The sequence below is a fragment of the Diaphorina citri genome, unplaced genomic scaffold, assembly GCF_000475195.1.
Source record: "Diaphorina citri unplaced genomic scaffold, Diaci psyllid genome assembly version 1.1 scaffold321, whole genome shotgun sequence".
In the NCBI taxonomy this organism is placed as follows: Eukaryota; Metazoa; Arthropoda; class Insecta; order Hemiptera; family Psyllidae; genus Diaphorina; species Diaphorina citri.
Window position 1 is genome coordinate 154111 of NW_007377756.1, and position 16509 is coordinate 170619.

At 41.3% G+C, this 16509-nt stretch overlaps 1 protein-coding gene across 1 annotated transcript in view; it reads right to left on the bottom strand.

The window, feature by feature from the left end:
* Nucleotides 1-16509, bottom strand: part of LOC113466718 (CAP-Gly domain-containing linker protein 3-like) — a 43119-nt gene that overhangs the window by 3473 nt on the left and 23137 nt on the right. The window contains exons 2-3 of the mRNA XM_026822369.1: nt 9597-9656; nt 196-267 (exon numbers count right to left, since the gene is read on the bottom strand). Coding sequence (XP_026678170.1) covers nt 196-267; nt 9597-9639 — 115 coding nt within the window. The 5' untranslated portion in view covers nt 9640-9656. The remainder of the gene's footprint in view (nt 1-195; nt 268-9596; nt 9657-16509) is intronic.

Consider the following 16509-nt stretch of genomic DNA (forward strand, 5'->3'; position numbering starts at 1 on the left):
AGTACCCTAGGAAGGGCGTGACTTAAAAACTAAAGAGGGCGGAGAAGGCGTGGCTTGAAAACTATAGAAGGTGGAACACAAAGGTATACGTGACCAATAACCGGGGAGGGGCGTGACTTATAACTATAGAAGGCGGAGAAGGCGTGGCTTAAAGACTAGAGAAAGTGGAGAAAGAGGCGTGGCTTCCGTACTTACACGAGGTTTTCCGATCCCGACTTTGACGCCCCGAAGACGAGGACGAAGTCATTTCCGACGTTTCATCGATGTCTGAACGTAGGGGTGGTTGTGGGGAGGGTGCGATATTAGCCACACCCAAAGACAGAGAGAGAAGACGGGTGGGGGGTGGGAGGGAGAGAAAGATAAGAGATGAGAACACAAAACCAGGCATGCATGGGCAGACAGGGGGCGGGTTCGAATCCCCAACCTGACAACTTTATAAGACCTACGTAAGTAGAGATTGGGTGAGGTAACCTTGCCTAAAAAAAAAAAAAATCCACCTTCAAAACACTCCGAAAAACTATTGCACAAGGAGTGTGCCTTTAAAAAAGGAAGGAATGGCAGATAAGGTTCGTTCTCGGAACGGCTGGCTTTCTCCTATCCTGTCCTTCTTCCCTATTTGATTTTGGACCTATTAACTACAAGACTTCCGTTGTTACAGGTTACAGTGCCCACCTCTGTGGCTGAATGGACAAGAGCACTACTAGCACTGACTCTTAACCCGGAGGTGCTGGGTTTGAATTCCGATCAGGGCGGAATAATAAACATATGTAGTACCTACTGACCAACCTCAGTGGTGCAGTTGATAACGCGTTGGACTTTGGATCTGGAGGTTGGTGGTTCGAGTCCAAGTCAAGTCATAATATTTATCTAGGTGTGTCTAACTTATTATAATATAAGATATATAAGATTCCAAACCCTTCGCCACTACAGTGCCGCGAATAAAACCAATAACAATTATCAGATCAAGTCTAAACAGCTCACAGGCAAAGAACAATTATAATTAATGATTGGAAATCTGTCCATCATGAGATCGGGTGAGGAATTTCAGACCTGTCTCTCTGCTATGCGAGAGAATGACGTTCGAATTCCTATTGCGAATCCTACGCTATTATTATTACTCTGTCAGTATCAGTTACCTCTCTTGATACAAATCTGATCCTAAAAACCAAGCAAAGAATTCTCTTGAAGTTGTGCAGTCCAATGCATTATTCTAAGACGTCTTCTTCTTCTTCTTCTTCTTCTTCTTCTTCTTCCTTTTTATTCTTCTTCTTGGCCTTTTCCTGTGTTCAGACGGGGTCACAATATTTTACATCCATGCCTGTACGGGAACGGAAAGGCTTGATCAGAAAATTTCCGCCCCGGCTGGGATCGGAACCTAGCATCTCCGGATTGAGAGTCGATACTCGTAACCATTCAGCCCCAGGAACGGAAAGGCTTGATCAGAAAATTTCCGCCCCGGCTGGGATCGGAACCCAGCATCTCCGGATTGAGAGTCGATACTCTTAACCATTCAGCCACGGTTCCTACCATACCAACCCTATCAAAAGAAAACCACTCAATATCAGATACCTCTCTTGCTGATCTTGATGTAATGGAACTACCGCCTCCGCGCTGATCAAAGAGCATTACCGCCTTCACAATACTCCGTCATCTCGGTCTGATCACTATAATTAAAACTTTCTTCCATTGAAAACAATAAATCATCGGGTTTCATCTTTCATTAGATTCTCGCTAAGATATACTCAAGATGCCCTCGCGGCAAGTATATGTGTTGATGGATTGAGATTTGAGATAATAAATGTAGGAAACATTGCATTATTCATTTTGTGGAAATAAACATTGTGCAGAGGGCCTTCACAAAAAAGTGATATTTCTTGAATTTATAAGTGCTGAAAAATGAGATCTAACAAACGAGAATGCCGAGATGGATCAGTGATGGTGTGAGAAGAATGGGTAGGATAAAGAACGAGTAGGTACATCAGAGGAAGTGTGAAAGTGGGACTTATTGGAAAGAAGATACAAGAGAGTAGAATGAAGAATGGGATGGTTTGGTCACTTAGGAGATATACTCAAGATGCCCTCGCGGCAAGTATATGTGTTGATGGATTGAGATTTGAGATAATAAATGTAGGAAACATTGCATTATTCATTTTGTGGAAATAAACATTGTGCAGAGGGCCTTCACAAAAAAGTGATATTTCTTGAATTTATAAGTGCTGAAAAATGAGATCTAACAAACGAGAATGCCGAGATGGATCAGTGATGGTGTGAGAAGAATGGGTAGGATAAAGAACGAGTAGGTACATCAGAGGAAGTGTGAAAGTGGGACTTATTGGAAAGAAGATACAAGAGAGTAGAATGAAGAATGGGATGGTTTGGTCACTTAGGATGAAGAAGAGGTTGTATAATATTTAAATAGACGACCCCCTTTCTTATGAAATTCCTGTGTGTGGACACTGCGGACTCCTCTACATATTTGCGGACTAATTCACTCCACACTATATTTTCTTTTAGGATGAGTTCCCCAACCGCTAATATGTAGGAACAAAGATAATTCTGGTCATTTAAGGAGTTTAAATTTAAACCACTAAATTACTGTGGTTTTGACTTGACATGGCTCATAGCTTAAAGCATCACAGCTTCAAGCCTTCCAGTAAGACCAACACTTGTGAAGCAAGTTGGCAAATATTGAGCCTATCATTACCCTATTGGTTACCTCATGCCTCCTGTTTGTGCTAGCAATTTCCCAACGCTCGTCTGTGGGCTGGTTATGTAACGTTCAATATTTGCACTGAACAGGGTGTTCAACCTCAAACTGTCTCAAAAGATATTAATTTATACTGCTCGCATAGGACTGAAAAGTCCCTTTACTCCAGCAGTAGGCCACTAACATTTTCGTGGTCAAATTCTAAAATTATATTGAGGATAAAATTCCAAACCACGACTTGGATTGAAATCACGCCCTCCCTCCTGTTTACCAGGCGAGCGTCTTGCCCACTAAATTAAAGTCAAAATTTATTTCCGTCTGGCATCCTACCATACATTTTCATGTACGTGTCTTTCCGAAATTCAATCTCTTATTGGTCTCATTATAAATACTCATTAGGCAGTGGCGTAGCGTCCATGTAGGGCGTGTATGGCGACCATACACTCTAAATTTACTCAAATACCCTTAAATATTTATGAAGAAGCATGAGTGGCGTAGCGTCCATGTAGGGCGTGTATGGCGACCATACACTCTAAATTTACTCAAATACCCTTAAATATTTATGAAGAAGCATGTGCATAACTTATGTAGTAATGTGCATGGTGATGGAAATTAGTGCCCTACACGCCTTACACTTGACTTTAGACCACGCTACACCACTGGAGATGGACTAGAAAGAGGAGAGAGAGAGAGAGAGATAGGAGGAAGAGAAAGAGACCGAGTGAAATAATTTAGTATTGAGGAGGAGGAGGAGTATGGAGGAGGAGAAGAAGCAAGGAGGAAGAGAAAGAGACCGAGTGAAATAATTTAGTATTGAGGAGAAGAGGAAGTCATTAGGCTAAGAAGTTTTATGGCTGTGAGATCTTAAAGATAAAGAAGTAAACCAGCTTAGTCTGACTGAGAGAGTAGAAAAGCTTAGTCTGCCTGGAGGGCTCTACAGAGGGAGGATACCAGCCTGAAATTCCCCTTGCTAAAGGAATAGCAAAAATGTCAGCCCAAAGACAATCATCCTAGGGGCTTAGGGCTGACGCCAAAACGCCCCTGTTAGGTGTGTTGCACGACTTGTAGAACACCCTGTATAAGTACAGTTCGCACAGCATCTCATCTTCTTCTTTTCGTTATCTTCTGCGTAGTTGTGTCATTCTAGTGTTTACCTGGCTAACGTGCTGTAGAACACCCTGTATAAGTACAGTTCGCACAGCATCTCATCTTCTTCTTTTCCTTATCTTCTACGTAGTTGTGTCATTCTAGTGTTTACCTGGCTAACGTGCTAGGTAAACATTAAGGTGATACCTTGATAGATAGATAGGTACCTTACGTTACTATGGTAACAGGAAAACCAAGACATAGGTAACTGGCAAGAGTTTTCTATTGAAAAATAGAACACCCTGTACAAGTACAGTTCGCACAGCATCTCATCTTCTTCTTTTCGTTATCTTCTGCGTAGTTGTGTCATTCTAGTGTTTACCTGGCTAACGTGCTAGGTAAACATTAAGGTGATACCTTGATAGATAGATAGGTACTTTCCGTTACTATGGTAACAGGAAAACCGAGACATAGGTAACTGGCAAGAGTTTTGCATTGAAAAATTAGCACTTTTTTGTGTGGATTACTCGGTTTGTGACAGGATTGGCTGGGAGACCTTAAGGGATACAGCCAGGATTACCAATTTTGTAGATTTACTGAGCACCCAAGGTTGAATAGAGCGAACTATAACTACTAAGGTCTTATCGTTATCGTCCCGAAATCAAAGAGAGAAGGATTAAGACAGGATATGAGAAAGCCAGCCGTTCCGAGAAAGACATCATCGTTCAGGATAAAATCCGCCCCCGGGCGGGAATCGAACTCGCGGCCTAGCGCTCACAAGGCAGACGCGCAAGCTAACTAGGCTAAAGCAGTCTATTGAATAGAATACCCTCTTTACACTGCCAGAATGAGACTGAAAAGTCCCTTTTACTCCCACTGCGCGCAGTCTAAACAAGGTCTTATGTATTTGGTACAGAATAATTTCAATTGGGACTTCTTTTTCGTAACTCACTCATCTATGTATACTGGCCACAAAGAAATCTTGGCAGTCTCTCCGTACAAAGATGCGCCCAGCCAGCCTAGTTAGCTTAGTTGGTAGTGCGTCTGCCTTGTAAGCGCTAGGCCGCGGGTTCGATTCCCGCCCGGGGCGGATTTTAAATAAATAAATAAAGGTGTGTTGCACGACTTGTAGAACACCCTGTATAAGTACAGGTCGCACAGCATCTCATCTTCTTCTTTTCGTTATCTTCTGCGTAGTTGTGTCATTCTAGTGTTTACCTGGCTAATGTGCTAGGTAAACATTAAGGTGATACCTTGATAGATAGATACCTTACGTTACTATGGTAACAGGAAAACCAAGACATAGGTAACTGGCAAGAGATTTGCATTGAACAATGAGCACTTTTTTGTGTGAATTACTCTGTTTGTGACAGGATTGGCTGGGAGACCTTAAGGGATACAGCCAGGATTACCAATTTTGTGGATTTACTGAGCACCCGAGGTTGAATAGAGCGAACTATAACTACTAAGGTCTTATCGTTATCGTCCCGAAATCAAAGAGAGAAGGAAGACAGGATATGAGAAAGCCAGCCGTTCCGAGAAAGACATTATCCGTTCAGGATAAAATCCGCCCCCGGGCGGGAATCGAACTCGCGGCCTAGCGCTCACAGAAGACGCGCTACCAAAGAAGCTAATTAGGCTAAAGCAGTCTATTGAATAGAATACCCTCTTTACACTGCCAGAATGAGACTGAAAAGTCCCTTTTACTCCCACTGCGCGCAGTCTAAACAAGGTCTTATGTATTTGGTACAGAATAATTTCAATTGGGACTTCTTTTTCGTAACTCACTCATCTATGTATACTGGCCACAAAGAAATCTTGGCAGTCTCTCCGTACAAAGATGCGCCCCTTGTGTCTACGATCAAGGACATTGCCCGCGGCCAATTCGATTGCAAACGTCCAATCCAGAATGGAAATGTACGCAACTGCGGCAAAGATATATTGCCGCGGAGACAATACAGTAGACTGGCGATTTCTTAACAAAGAAAACCGTCTTGGATCTAAAGACTAGTATAGTCTCTTTTGCCAAGTGTAATACGAATACGAGTAATGCCTAAGAAATGTTTTATATTGTTTCTTTTCCATAAGTTTTCTTGCAAGGAAACCAGTTTGATGATGGTATTTGATCGTCATGAGATTTCAATAACTGATGATCTGATGAAACATACCAATTCCATTGGTTAATATGGGGCCAGCGTAACTGCTTGTCTTCTAGATAAACTTTATCCTAAAGGATCTAAAGACTAGTAGTCTCTTTTGCCAAGTGTAATACGATTACGAGTAATGCCTAAGAAATGTTTTATATTGTTTCTTTTCCACAAGTTTTCTTGCAAGGAAACCAGTTTGATGATGGTATTTGATCGTCATGAGATTTCAATAAAACTGATGATCTGATGAAACATACCAATTCCATTGGTTAATATGGGGCCAGCGTAACTGCTTGTCTTCTAGATAAACTTTATCCTAAAAAGATAAGGTTCGTTCTCGGAACGGCTGGCTTTCTCCTATCCTGTCCTTCTTCCCTATTCGATTTTGGAACTATTAACTACAAGACTTCCGTTGTTACAGGTTACAGTGCCCACCTCTGTGGCTGAGTGGACAAGAGCACTAGCACTGACTCTAAACCCGGAGGTGCTGGGTTTGAATTCCGATCAGGTCGGAATAATAAACATATGTAGTACCTACTGACCAGCCTCACAGTGGTGCAGTTGATAACGCGTTGGACTTTGGATCTGGAGGTTGGTGGTTCGAGTCCAAGTCAAGTCATAATATTTATCTAGGTGTGATAATCGGGGAACGATATTTGTGACAAGCATTTAAATATGCTTAACACAATTGAAAATTCCTCCTTCCATGTAGTACCTACTAAGCAAAATCCTTTTTTTTTTTTTTTTTACTTTTCCCAATTTGAAAATTGTTTGAAGCTGTTTGACGGACAAAACGTAAATCAATATTGACAATAACATCAGTCGGGTGGAAGGCAGATCACTGATCAGAGGATGATATGAGAGGTGTTGGTCGTTAGGCGTCAGATCTGTTGGTGGATAATGATAATGGGATAATAGTTCACGCAGTGGCACATTGAAATAGGAATGTTTTCTGACGAAATTCCTGTGTGCGGAGTCCAGTATGTAGGACTATTGCACCCTAACACAATTAAGAGTTCTTGTAATTTATCGATTCCATTTTTATCCGTGTAAATACCTCGTACGTCAGAGGAAAGTAGGAAGCTGTATACTTCTCCCTGGTGGTTGTCAAGCCTGTAGGTTCTGAGACCGGGTTGTATAGCGGTGTATAATGAAATACAAGGAGTGGTCTAACCGTACCCAACATGTGTACCAGTGACCAACTCCTGAAAGCAACTTGCCGAAAAATGAGCTTTTCATTTAGCAATTATTTTGACTTCACCACCACCAATATGTTGGTGGTGTAGAGGTCAAGACGCTCGCCTGGTATTTAGGTGGGCGTGGGTTTAATTCCTGCCGAATGCTACTGAGAATGAATGCTTTTCACAAATGTTGGTCCCCGATTAGTTTTAGGACTTGACTTGGACTCGAAACACCAACATCCACATCCAAAGTCCAACGTGCTAACTATCACACCACTGATGTTGTGGTTTGTGGTTAGCACAGAGGTGAGCAAAGTTGAAAATCGTTTGGTAACGTCTGGTCTATTCAAGGTTTATCCCATCCATCATATTTTTGTGTGAGATATGTACTTACTTTGGTATTTATTTATTTATTTTACCTGTTTGCTCTAACATCATGTGTCACCATCCGTTCACTCACCTAAGTCACCTATAACGCAAAAATTTCCTTTGATTGCCGAGTTTCTAGTTCATTATGTCCAAGTTTCAAAAATTGTTAGTCCCAAGTTTTTATTGCTTATGTCGGCCGCTCTCGAGACTGGAAATGCCAGTCTATTAGCTATTACCCATTTGTCTATTCACTACACGTAGTTCACATTGCCCGAGAGCCCAAGTTTCTAATTTCACGTAGTTCACATTGCCCAAGAGCCCAAGTTTCTAATTTCACGTAGTTCACATTGCCCAAGAGCCCAAGTTTCTAATTTCTATTGCCCCTTTACCGAGAATACTGGATCTCTATTTTCCAAGATTCTACCCTCCTGTTTACCAGGCGAGCGCTTTGACCACTACACCACCGAGGCAGGACAGCTATCGTCACTGTTGGAAATTCTGAGGCACCCTTAAACTCATTAAACACCAATAAAAGTCCCCGGACTCCACATTGATCTCGTGAACAGGCAATAAACTTCGCACGCATACTTGCACCCAGGAAAGCAAAACGGCGTAACTCGTCACTCTCGCAAGTTGCAGTTACGCCCCATTCGAGACTTTCGCCCTGAGCAGCGTGGGGGTCAAATGACACAGAATATACTGCAGGTTCAAGATGGAAAACAGTTTAGATCTGGTTCAGGGGTTCCTAACCTTTTTGAAATGGCGAATCACGAATATCTATACCAAACCCTATTATTTACTGATAGCGGACGTTTGCGTACCACTTGATATTATTCTTGTCTCAAATTTTACAAAACGAAAAATGGATTTTGTATCGTCTCTTTTCACTGTCTTAGGTTTTTCAACAAAACAATAAGAAACTTTTTTTAAGACGTATCTATTACACTTGTGGTCCGCGGATCATAGGTTAAGAACCACTGCTGATCTAGATCTATTCTTTATTCCTATTAACAGCTCTACTATTTCTATTAACAGCTAGTTTGTAGCTTGGCTATATCTGTCCAAGTTCAAGTATAATCAAGTCATTGGCATTTAAGTAGGCAAATCAAGTTCACCATTACCTGTGCATACAAAGAAGAAAGACTATGACTTGATATTCCGAGGGAGGAAAGAAATCTGTTGTATGAAATCATGAATGAATTGAAATATTAGAATTTGTTATTTGGACCTTTGATTGTGTTGCTCTGTCGCAAAATGGAAGCGTAGTCGCACGATTAAAAGTCGTGCGCAAGCCCGACGAAAAACGCCGACCCCCGTCTATACACGGGAAAAGGCGAAGAAAAAGTCGCACGACTTTTAGTAGCACGGAGTCGCGAGATGCCACCCGAAAATGCAAACCTATGAAAATGATACAGACGTCTCACACTCTAGGAGACCTAGATTCGCATAGGCTTAACCCATCCTTTAGGGCTGTTTAGCCCCTACACCTAATAAGCCTCAGATTGGGCTTTTTGTGTATGGAGTTAAGCTGCTAGGAGACCTAAGTCGCGCGACTCCAGTGTGAGAGGTCTCTATATTTTCATAGGTTTGATTTTTCAGGCGGCATCGCGCTAACTAAAAGTCGCCTGGAGTCATGGAGCCGAATCACCAACCTCCAGATCCAAAGATCCAAGCCTAATTTCTACACCTCTGACGTGACGGTACGGTTGGTTTTTGTGGTTATAGGTGGCTTAGGTGAGAGAACGGATGACGCGTGATGTCAGAGCAAATAGGTAAATAAATATCAAAGTACATATATCTCACACAAAAATATGATGGACTGGATAGACCTTGAATAGACCTGACGTTACCAACCTGTGCGATTCTGCACCCCTGGTGGGCGATTGAAACGGGCACCTTCCGGCTTTCGCCTCAATTCATTCCTCCATCCAGGCTGCTTACTTTTTCTTTTTTTTTTCTTCTTCTTCTTCTTTTCAAACTCATTTTTTTTTGTTTTTGTTTTTTTTTTTTTTTTTTTTTTTTTTTGGGGGAAGGGAGGAACCAAATTTCTTACCGCTACGGACGGGAATCGATCGTGCAACCTCCGGAGTGTGGTGCGTTACTTACCGAATAGTCGGGAGTGTGAGAGGTCGTCGCTTATCTTCCTCATGGAACTGTTGAGACCATCTGTGCCAGAAACAAACCAAACAACAAACCATGCAGTGTTAGAATCAGTACAAACGCGCAAAGAAAAGCTGAGAAAGCATTGGAAATTCGAGTTGTGAGGTTATAATTAAGGTAGAAACACACTACCATTACGTCACGGCACGTGAGCTCATGGGGAGTCAGAAAGATGTAGTTCAAAGTTTTCCCATATTATTGTAGGTAATTTCGTTCAAGATAGCCACACTGCCCTCACGGAACGTAATGGTAGTGTGTTTCTATCTTTAGGTTATTGTCCGTCAGTCATTTTTAGTCTAAATATTACCTCCGAATCTTAAAAAAAAAAAAAAAAATTTGTACATGATCTTGGATGTATATGTATATGGCTCATTTCCACATCTACAACATTGACACTTAAAAATAAATTATTTGTTGCCATTTTAGGAACATCAATTTCCAAACTGGCAAATTCAAGTGGAAGAATAGGTAGATGATAATGGGACAATAGATATAGGTGTCTAATTAATTACTGTCCATGAATCCTGGACTTGGGCAATATACAGTCATACACCATGAAAACAATAGTTGCCAATATGTATTCCAATATCCTTTTTACTCTTCACCAAGTAATTAAGTAGGTACAATAAGTACATGCAGTCTTTATCAGTACAGAAGTACATCAAGTACTTTTTATGGCCGCAGTGGCGGACCCGCGAACCATCGTGAAGTTGTATAACTTGACCCGCTAAGAGGCGACATTTTGGCGATAAGAGTTTTCTATTGTAGACACTGTTGGAGAGACAAGGGAGACAGGAAGATGTCTGTCTGTCATTGAAGACAGTTGTCCTGTCTGTCATTGAAGACAGATGTCCAAGTTGCGGCCAAGGACCACATGATGTAAAACATATATTCAACTGCCGCAACAAACCTACACAACTAACTCCCTTGGACCTATGAACCCATCCAAGGGAGGCAGCTACATTCCTGGGTCTACTGGATGAGGACAAGGACGAGGAGGATTGGTGACAAAAGGAGGCGCCGCTACAACAACAGGAAGATGTGGTTTTGTTTTAGGCGATGTCGATCGACTTCAATCGCCCATTATGTAGTGTAGCTGTAGACACTAAGACCCTTGAGCTTTGTCCATACATAGTCGACAGCTGTCGATCCACTAGGTTCACTACTCACTAGGTGAATCATTGCTATCGAGACAGTGTGGACGGTTTCAGACATCGATCGACGGCCGTGGACTATGTGTTGGCACAGCTGTACTTTACATAGGTATTTCAAACCCTTCGCCACTACAGCGCCGCGAATAAAACCAATAACAATTATCAGATCAAGTCTAAACAGCTCACAGGCAAAGAACAATATTATAATTAATGATTGGAAATCTGTCCATCATGAGATCGGGTGAGGAATTTCAGACCTGTCTCTCAGCTATGTGAGAGAATGACGTTGGAATTCCCATTGCGAATCCTACGCTATTATTATTACTCTGTCAGTATCAGTTACCTCTCTTGATACAAATCTGATCCTAAAAACCAAGCAAAGAATTCTCTTGAAGTTGTGCATTATTCTAAGACGTGTTCTTCTTCTTTTCCATTTTCTAAGACGTCTTCTTCTTCTTTTTACTTTCTATTACTTACTACAGTATTTTCCTTTTTATTCTTCTTCTTGGCCTTTTCCTGTGTTCAGACGGGGTCACAATATTTTACATCCATGCCTGTACGGGAACATCCATGCCTGTACGGAAACGGAAAGGCTTGATCAGAAAATTTCCGCCCCGGCTGGGATCGGAACCTAGCATCTCCGGATTGAGAGTCGATACTCTTAACCATTCACGCAGTGGCGGACACACGAACTATCGTGAGGTCGTATAGCTCAGTTAAAAACTAACTTAACTCCATACACAAAAAGCCCATCACTCTGAGGCTTAGGTCGCGCTGCACGCTGCGCTATTAGCTGCATAGTTATCAAACTAAAAACATGAACGAAACTCAAAATGTTGGTCGAGAGCGGAACATTTCTCTCCCGCAGTCTCTGTTTTTAAACAGTGTTGAGGATGAAATTCTATACCTCGGCCTCGGCTGGGAGTGGTGGTGGTGATGTCAAAATAATTGCTAAATGAAAAGCTCATTTTTCGGCAAGTTGTTACCAGGAGTTGGTCACTGGTACACAAGTTGGGTACGGTTAGACCACTCCTTGCAGTATTTCATTATACACCGCTATACAAGCCGGTGTCAGAACCTACAGGCTTGACAACCACCAGGGAGAAGTATACAGCTTCCTACTTTCCTCTGACGTACGAGGTATTTACGCACGGGTAAAAATGGAATCGATAAATTACAAGAACTCTTAATTGTGTTAGGGTGCAATGTCCTTCGCCTCGTCCTTCATATGTCCGCCGTCCTTCATACTGGACTCCGCACACAGGAATTTCGTCAGAAAAAAACCCCTATTTCGATGCAATGTAATTGTGTTAAGCCAGCCATTCACGGCGAGGCCGTCTGACAGACTGCGTTCTCACAGACCTGGGTCTGTCATACCGTCTTAATAACGTGTGTGGTGGAAAAAGCTTGAGATTTAGGTCTGTCAGACCGTCTGATAGACTGTCTCTGAGACTGGGGTCTGTCATACCGTCTTAATGTGTGTGGCGGAAAAAGCTTGAGATTTAGGTCTGTCAGACCGTCTGATAGACTGTCTCTGAGACCTGGGTCTGTCATACCGTCTTAATAACGTGTGTGGCGGAAAAAGCTTGAGATTTAGGTCTGTCAGACCGTCTGATAGACTGTCTCTGAGACCGGGGTCTGTCAGACGATCTCAGAAGTGGGGGGTATTAGGCACACTTCAATGATCGTCAGAAATGATTTCCAACAACAAAACCAATACATACATATCCTAAGTCGTTCTGTTTGGTGGAACAGGTCGACTATTCACAAAACCTCTCCACCAAGTTCTATCATTAAATTTTTGTTGGTTTTCAATGAGACAGCTAAAAAAAAAAAAAACAAGTCCAGAAATTTTCATTCCTCCTTCTCAGTTCCACCTTCCTAACAACATACCAACTTGGGGGGCCAATTACTCGTAGTTATAGGGGCCTCTAAATAAAAACTATTAACTCTACACTGTTATATTCTGCACTATAATTTTCCTAGAGGCCTCTCATCAGGCCAATAGGGCACAGTTTCCTCTTGTTAGTAGTAACTAATAAGGTTGAAATCAATTACACCTTTAGAAAATAGATGATGCATCTTTATTTTATACGGGTTTAATAATTGAGTCTCTACTTTTCTATGTCTATTGATCGAGTCATTCGAGTCTCTATTTCGCGTTACCCAATTTTTTAATGTTTCTATTGCTTGGATCTCTCGTGATAATTTTTCAATTTCCTTTGATTGCCGAGTTTCTAGTTCATTATGTCCAAGTTTCAAAAATTGTTAGTCCCAAGTTTTTATTGCTTATGTCGGCCGCTCTCGAGACTGGAAATGCCAGTCTATTACCCATTTGCCCAGTCACTACACGTAGTTCACATTGCCCAAGAGCCCAAGTTTCTAATTTCTATTGCCCCTTTACCGAGAATACTGGATCTCTATTTTCCAAGATTCTAGTTTCTAATTGCCCATGAATTCGCCCAGAGCTACACGTAATGGCATTATCGCAGCGTGTAATTTCCGTGACTATTATAATAGTTATCACCATAAGAGCATTATTATCATAAGAGCATTATTGTTATGACTGCTATCGCAATAAAACTGCACCAGGTAATTGGCGGGCAATTAAGTGAGCCATAGGAAACACGCCATGGATTCACGAATATGTAGGATTCAGATTAATGATTTTTCATAAATTTGACTCCGTTGGGTGTAAAGGGTACTATTTTGTAAGGTAAAACACCCAGTCATCGACACCCTTAAGGATTTTTTCATTTTTAATTTGCTATAACTCGTCCATTTATTGAGGTAATTAAGTGATTATAGACTTTTTTTAATTGTTATATACTTTTCTTTAAAACTGATTAATTTCCAATTCAATAACATTAACCATGTCTTCAGAATTAACTGATTTATCAGAAAACCCCTGTTGTTTCTATAATCGTCACTTTTTGAGAGTGCTTGTTGAAATTTTCGGAACCTTCTGTATGAGTAATCGCCCTATGTTGTAACCAGTACTCTGAGTACTGATCTTACCTACCATGAATGATTTTTTTTAAAGCAGTCCAATGTTTTTTTACTTTCTATTATTTTCAATTTTAAATCGATTTATCTCGGGACCTAGAAGTCGTAGAAGAAAAAGAAAAATTCCGTTGGTCCTCATTTTTCCTTCTCTATGACTTTGAAACATCACCCAAGTTCTACGTACAGGGTGTCATTAAAAATGGATGGATAAAGGAAATAGGAAACTTTATAGGAAAAGCGTACAATAATCTTCAATTTCTTCTAGTTTTATTGTCTATTCATCTATGGATTCTATGGTATTGTCCAAGATCAACATAGCCAGCCTAGTTAGCTTAGTTGGTAGTGCGTCTGCCTTGTAAGCGCTAGGCCTATAACATTGGAATCCACAGGTATAACGCTGGAATCCGTGATCTATTGAAGTATCGGGAGGATATTGAATTGCCTTCTGAGATCACCTCGCCCTCTGAGCCTCACCATTATTTAATTATCTCCAAGCCGATTCCACACCAGAGATTTGGTTGCCACCCTCACTCCACAAAGAAGGTATATTCTCTCTTTGGCAGAGGGAACTGTAATAACGACCATTATTTAATTATCTCCAAAGCCGATTCCACACCAGAGATTTGGTTGCCACCCTCACTCCACAAAGAAGGTATATTCTCTCTTTGGCAGAGGGAACTGTAATAACGGAGGCCGTCTTATAGAGATGGGCGTATATATCGATATTTTGAAATATCGATACTTTCGTTTTGATATATCGATATCGAAAATATCGATACTTTCATTCGATATATCGATATCAAAAATATCGATACTTTGATTCGATATCCCCATCTCTACCGTTTTATCGTCCCGAAAGCGAAGAGAAAAGGAGGACAGGATAGGACAAAGCCAGCCACCATTCCGCGCGAGAAAGAAACTTCTTTGTTTGGGATAAAGTTCGGCCCAGGATGGAAATTGAACCCGCGATCTAGCGCTTACAAAGCGGACGCGCTTCAGGAAAGAATAGCGATATAACGATTCTATTCTGAGAAAAAAAAATAAATAACTGATAGGGTGCCACACGTTTTAGGAGACTTTAGGTGGAAAAACTCCATTTTTGAGTTATTTCGCCTGTTTCTAAGTGTTGGAATGATATATTAAAATGTCGAGCTCCCTGTCCCTGATATACATATTGGATCTCCAGAACCCAGTCACTCGATGAGGCTTCCTAGTTCAGTGTATCACAACACAACTGTGAGAAATTCTGGACGAGGCCATCGGAATTCTCTCTTGTACAAATACCGATATCTTGATCTCATGTAGAAGATACGGGTGTGTCCTCCATGTGTGTCCAGCCGAAAGGAAATCAAGTCCAGAACAATTAGGATAGGACGAACCACGAACTCTATGCGATAGAACAGAATGGAAACCGTATTTTTAATTTCCTTATCCTATACCAGCCGAGTTAGCATTGAGGGTAGCGCATCTGCCTTGCGAGTGCTAGGTCGCGAACTTCATCCTCTCCAGCTACAAAGTAATGTAATCAATTAAATCTTTTGACGGGCAAGTTTACCAAGTTGTAGAAAATGGAGTTTTCGAGTAAAATTTTATTGTTTATGAATTTTCATAAATGTTAATACCTTCCTAGAAACCATCAATAATACGTACGCACCTCTATGTCGACTGTGAGGCCGATCATTCACTATATCAGCTATCACAGGTAGACCTGACAGGGACGCCAGAACAGGCGCGCCTGTCAGGTCTACGTAATATAGATAGTCTATGGCAGCAATAATAAGTCTCTCAGGTGACCTGTCAGGTCTACCTGATAGTGAATGGCCGGCTTTACTTAAGGCTAAAAACAGCGGAGAGCATAGCGCATAGAGCTTTTTACTCTCAGTTCTATGCGGTTTAAATCCGTCGTCACTTCCCTCTACCTGCTAGATGCTCCGTTCTGTTTTGAACATTAAACATCTGATCTAATGCAGGTAATTACAGCCTAAACCTGTTCCAAGTTTAAACAGATATAGGGAAATATCTTCAATGAGATCATAAGCCGGACCGTGAAGCCCAAAACACACGGAAGCCTATAGTCACTTTTAATTCCTACCATCATCGTCATCATTACCAGTTACCAGTCATAAATATACATTTAGAATTCAGAGTCTAATCAGATGTCTCGTCGATTTTATAAAAGAGCGATCTATTCAATTTCACTCACTCATTCCTCATTCACCCACTGATCGCTCTATCTCCAAACCCCCCAACACTTAGAAAGCTGAAATTTGGTAGGGATATTCCCAATACGATCTATATGTGCAGTAAGAAAGGATTTTGCTGAAATCTAAACCGATATCGAATTACGATCAATTTTCTCCTAGAAAGCTGAAATTTGGTAGGAATAGTCTTGACATATTCTAGATGTGCAGTAAGAGAGGATATTGCCGAAATCTAAACCGATATCGAGGTACGATCAATTTTCCGTGGCGAAGCACGGGCAACCTGCTGGTCAGAAGTATCAATTTACCCCAACATGATCCTCATCATAAACTATAGAGATGGGCGATATATATCGATACTTTCGTTTCGATATATCGATATCGAAAATATCGATACTTTGATTCGATATTCCCATCTCTACCGTCTTATCGTCTCGAAAGCGAAGAGAAAAGGAGGACAGGATAGGACAAAGCCAGCCACCATTCCGATAAAGAAAC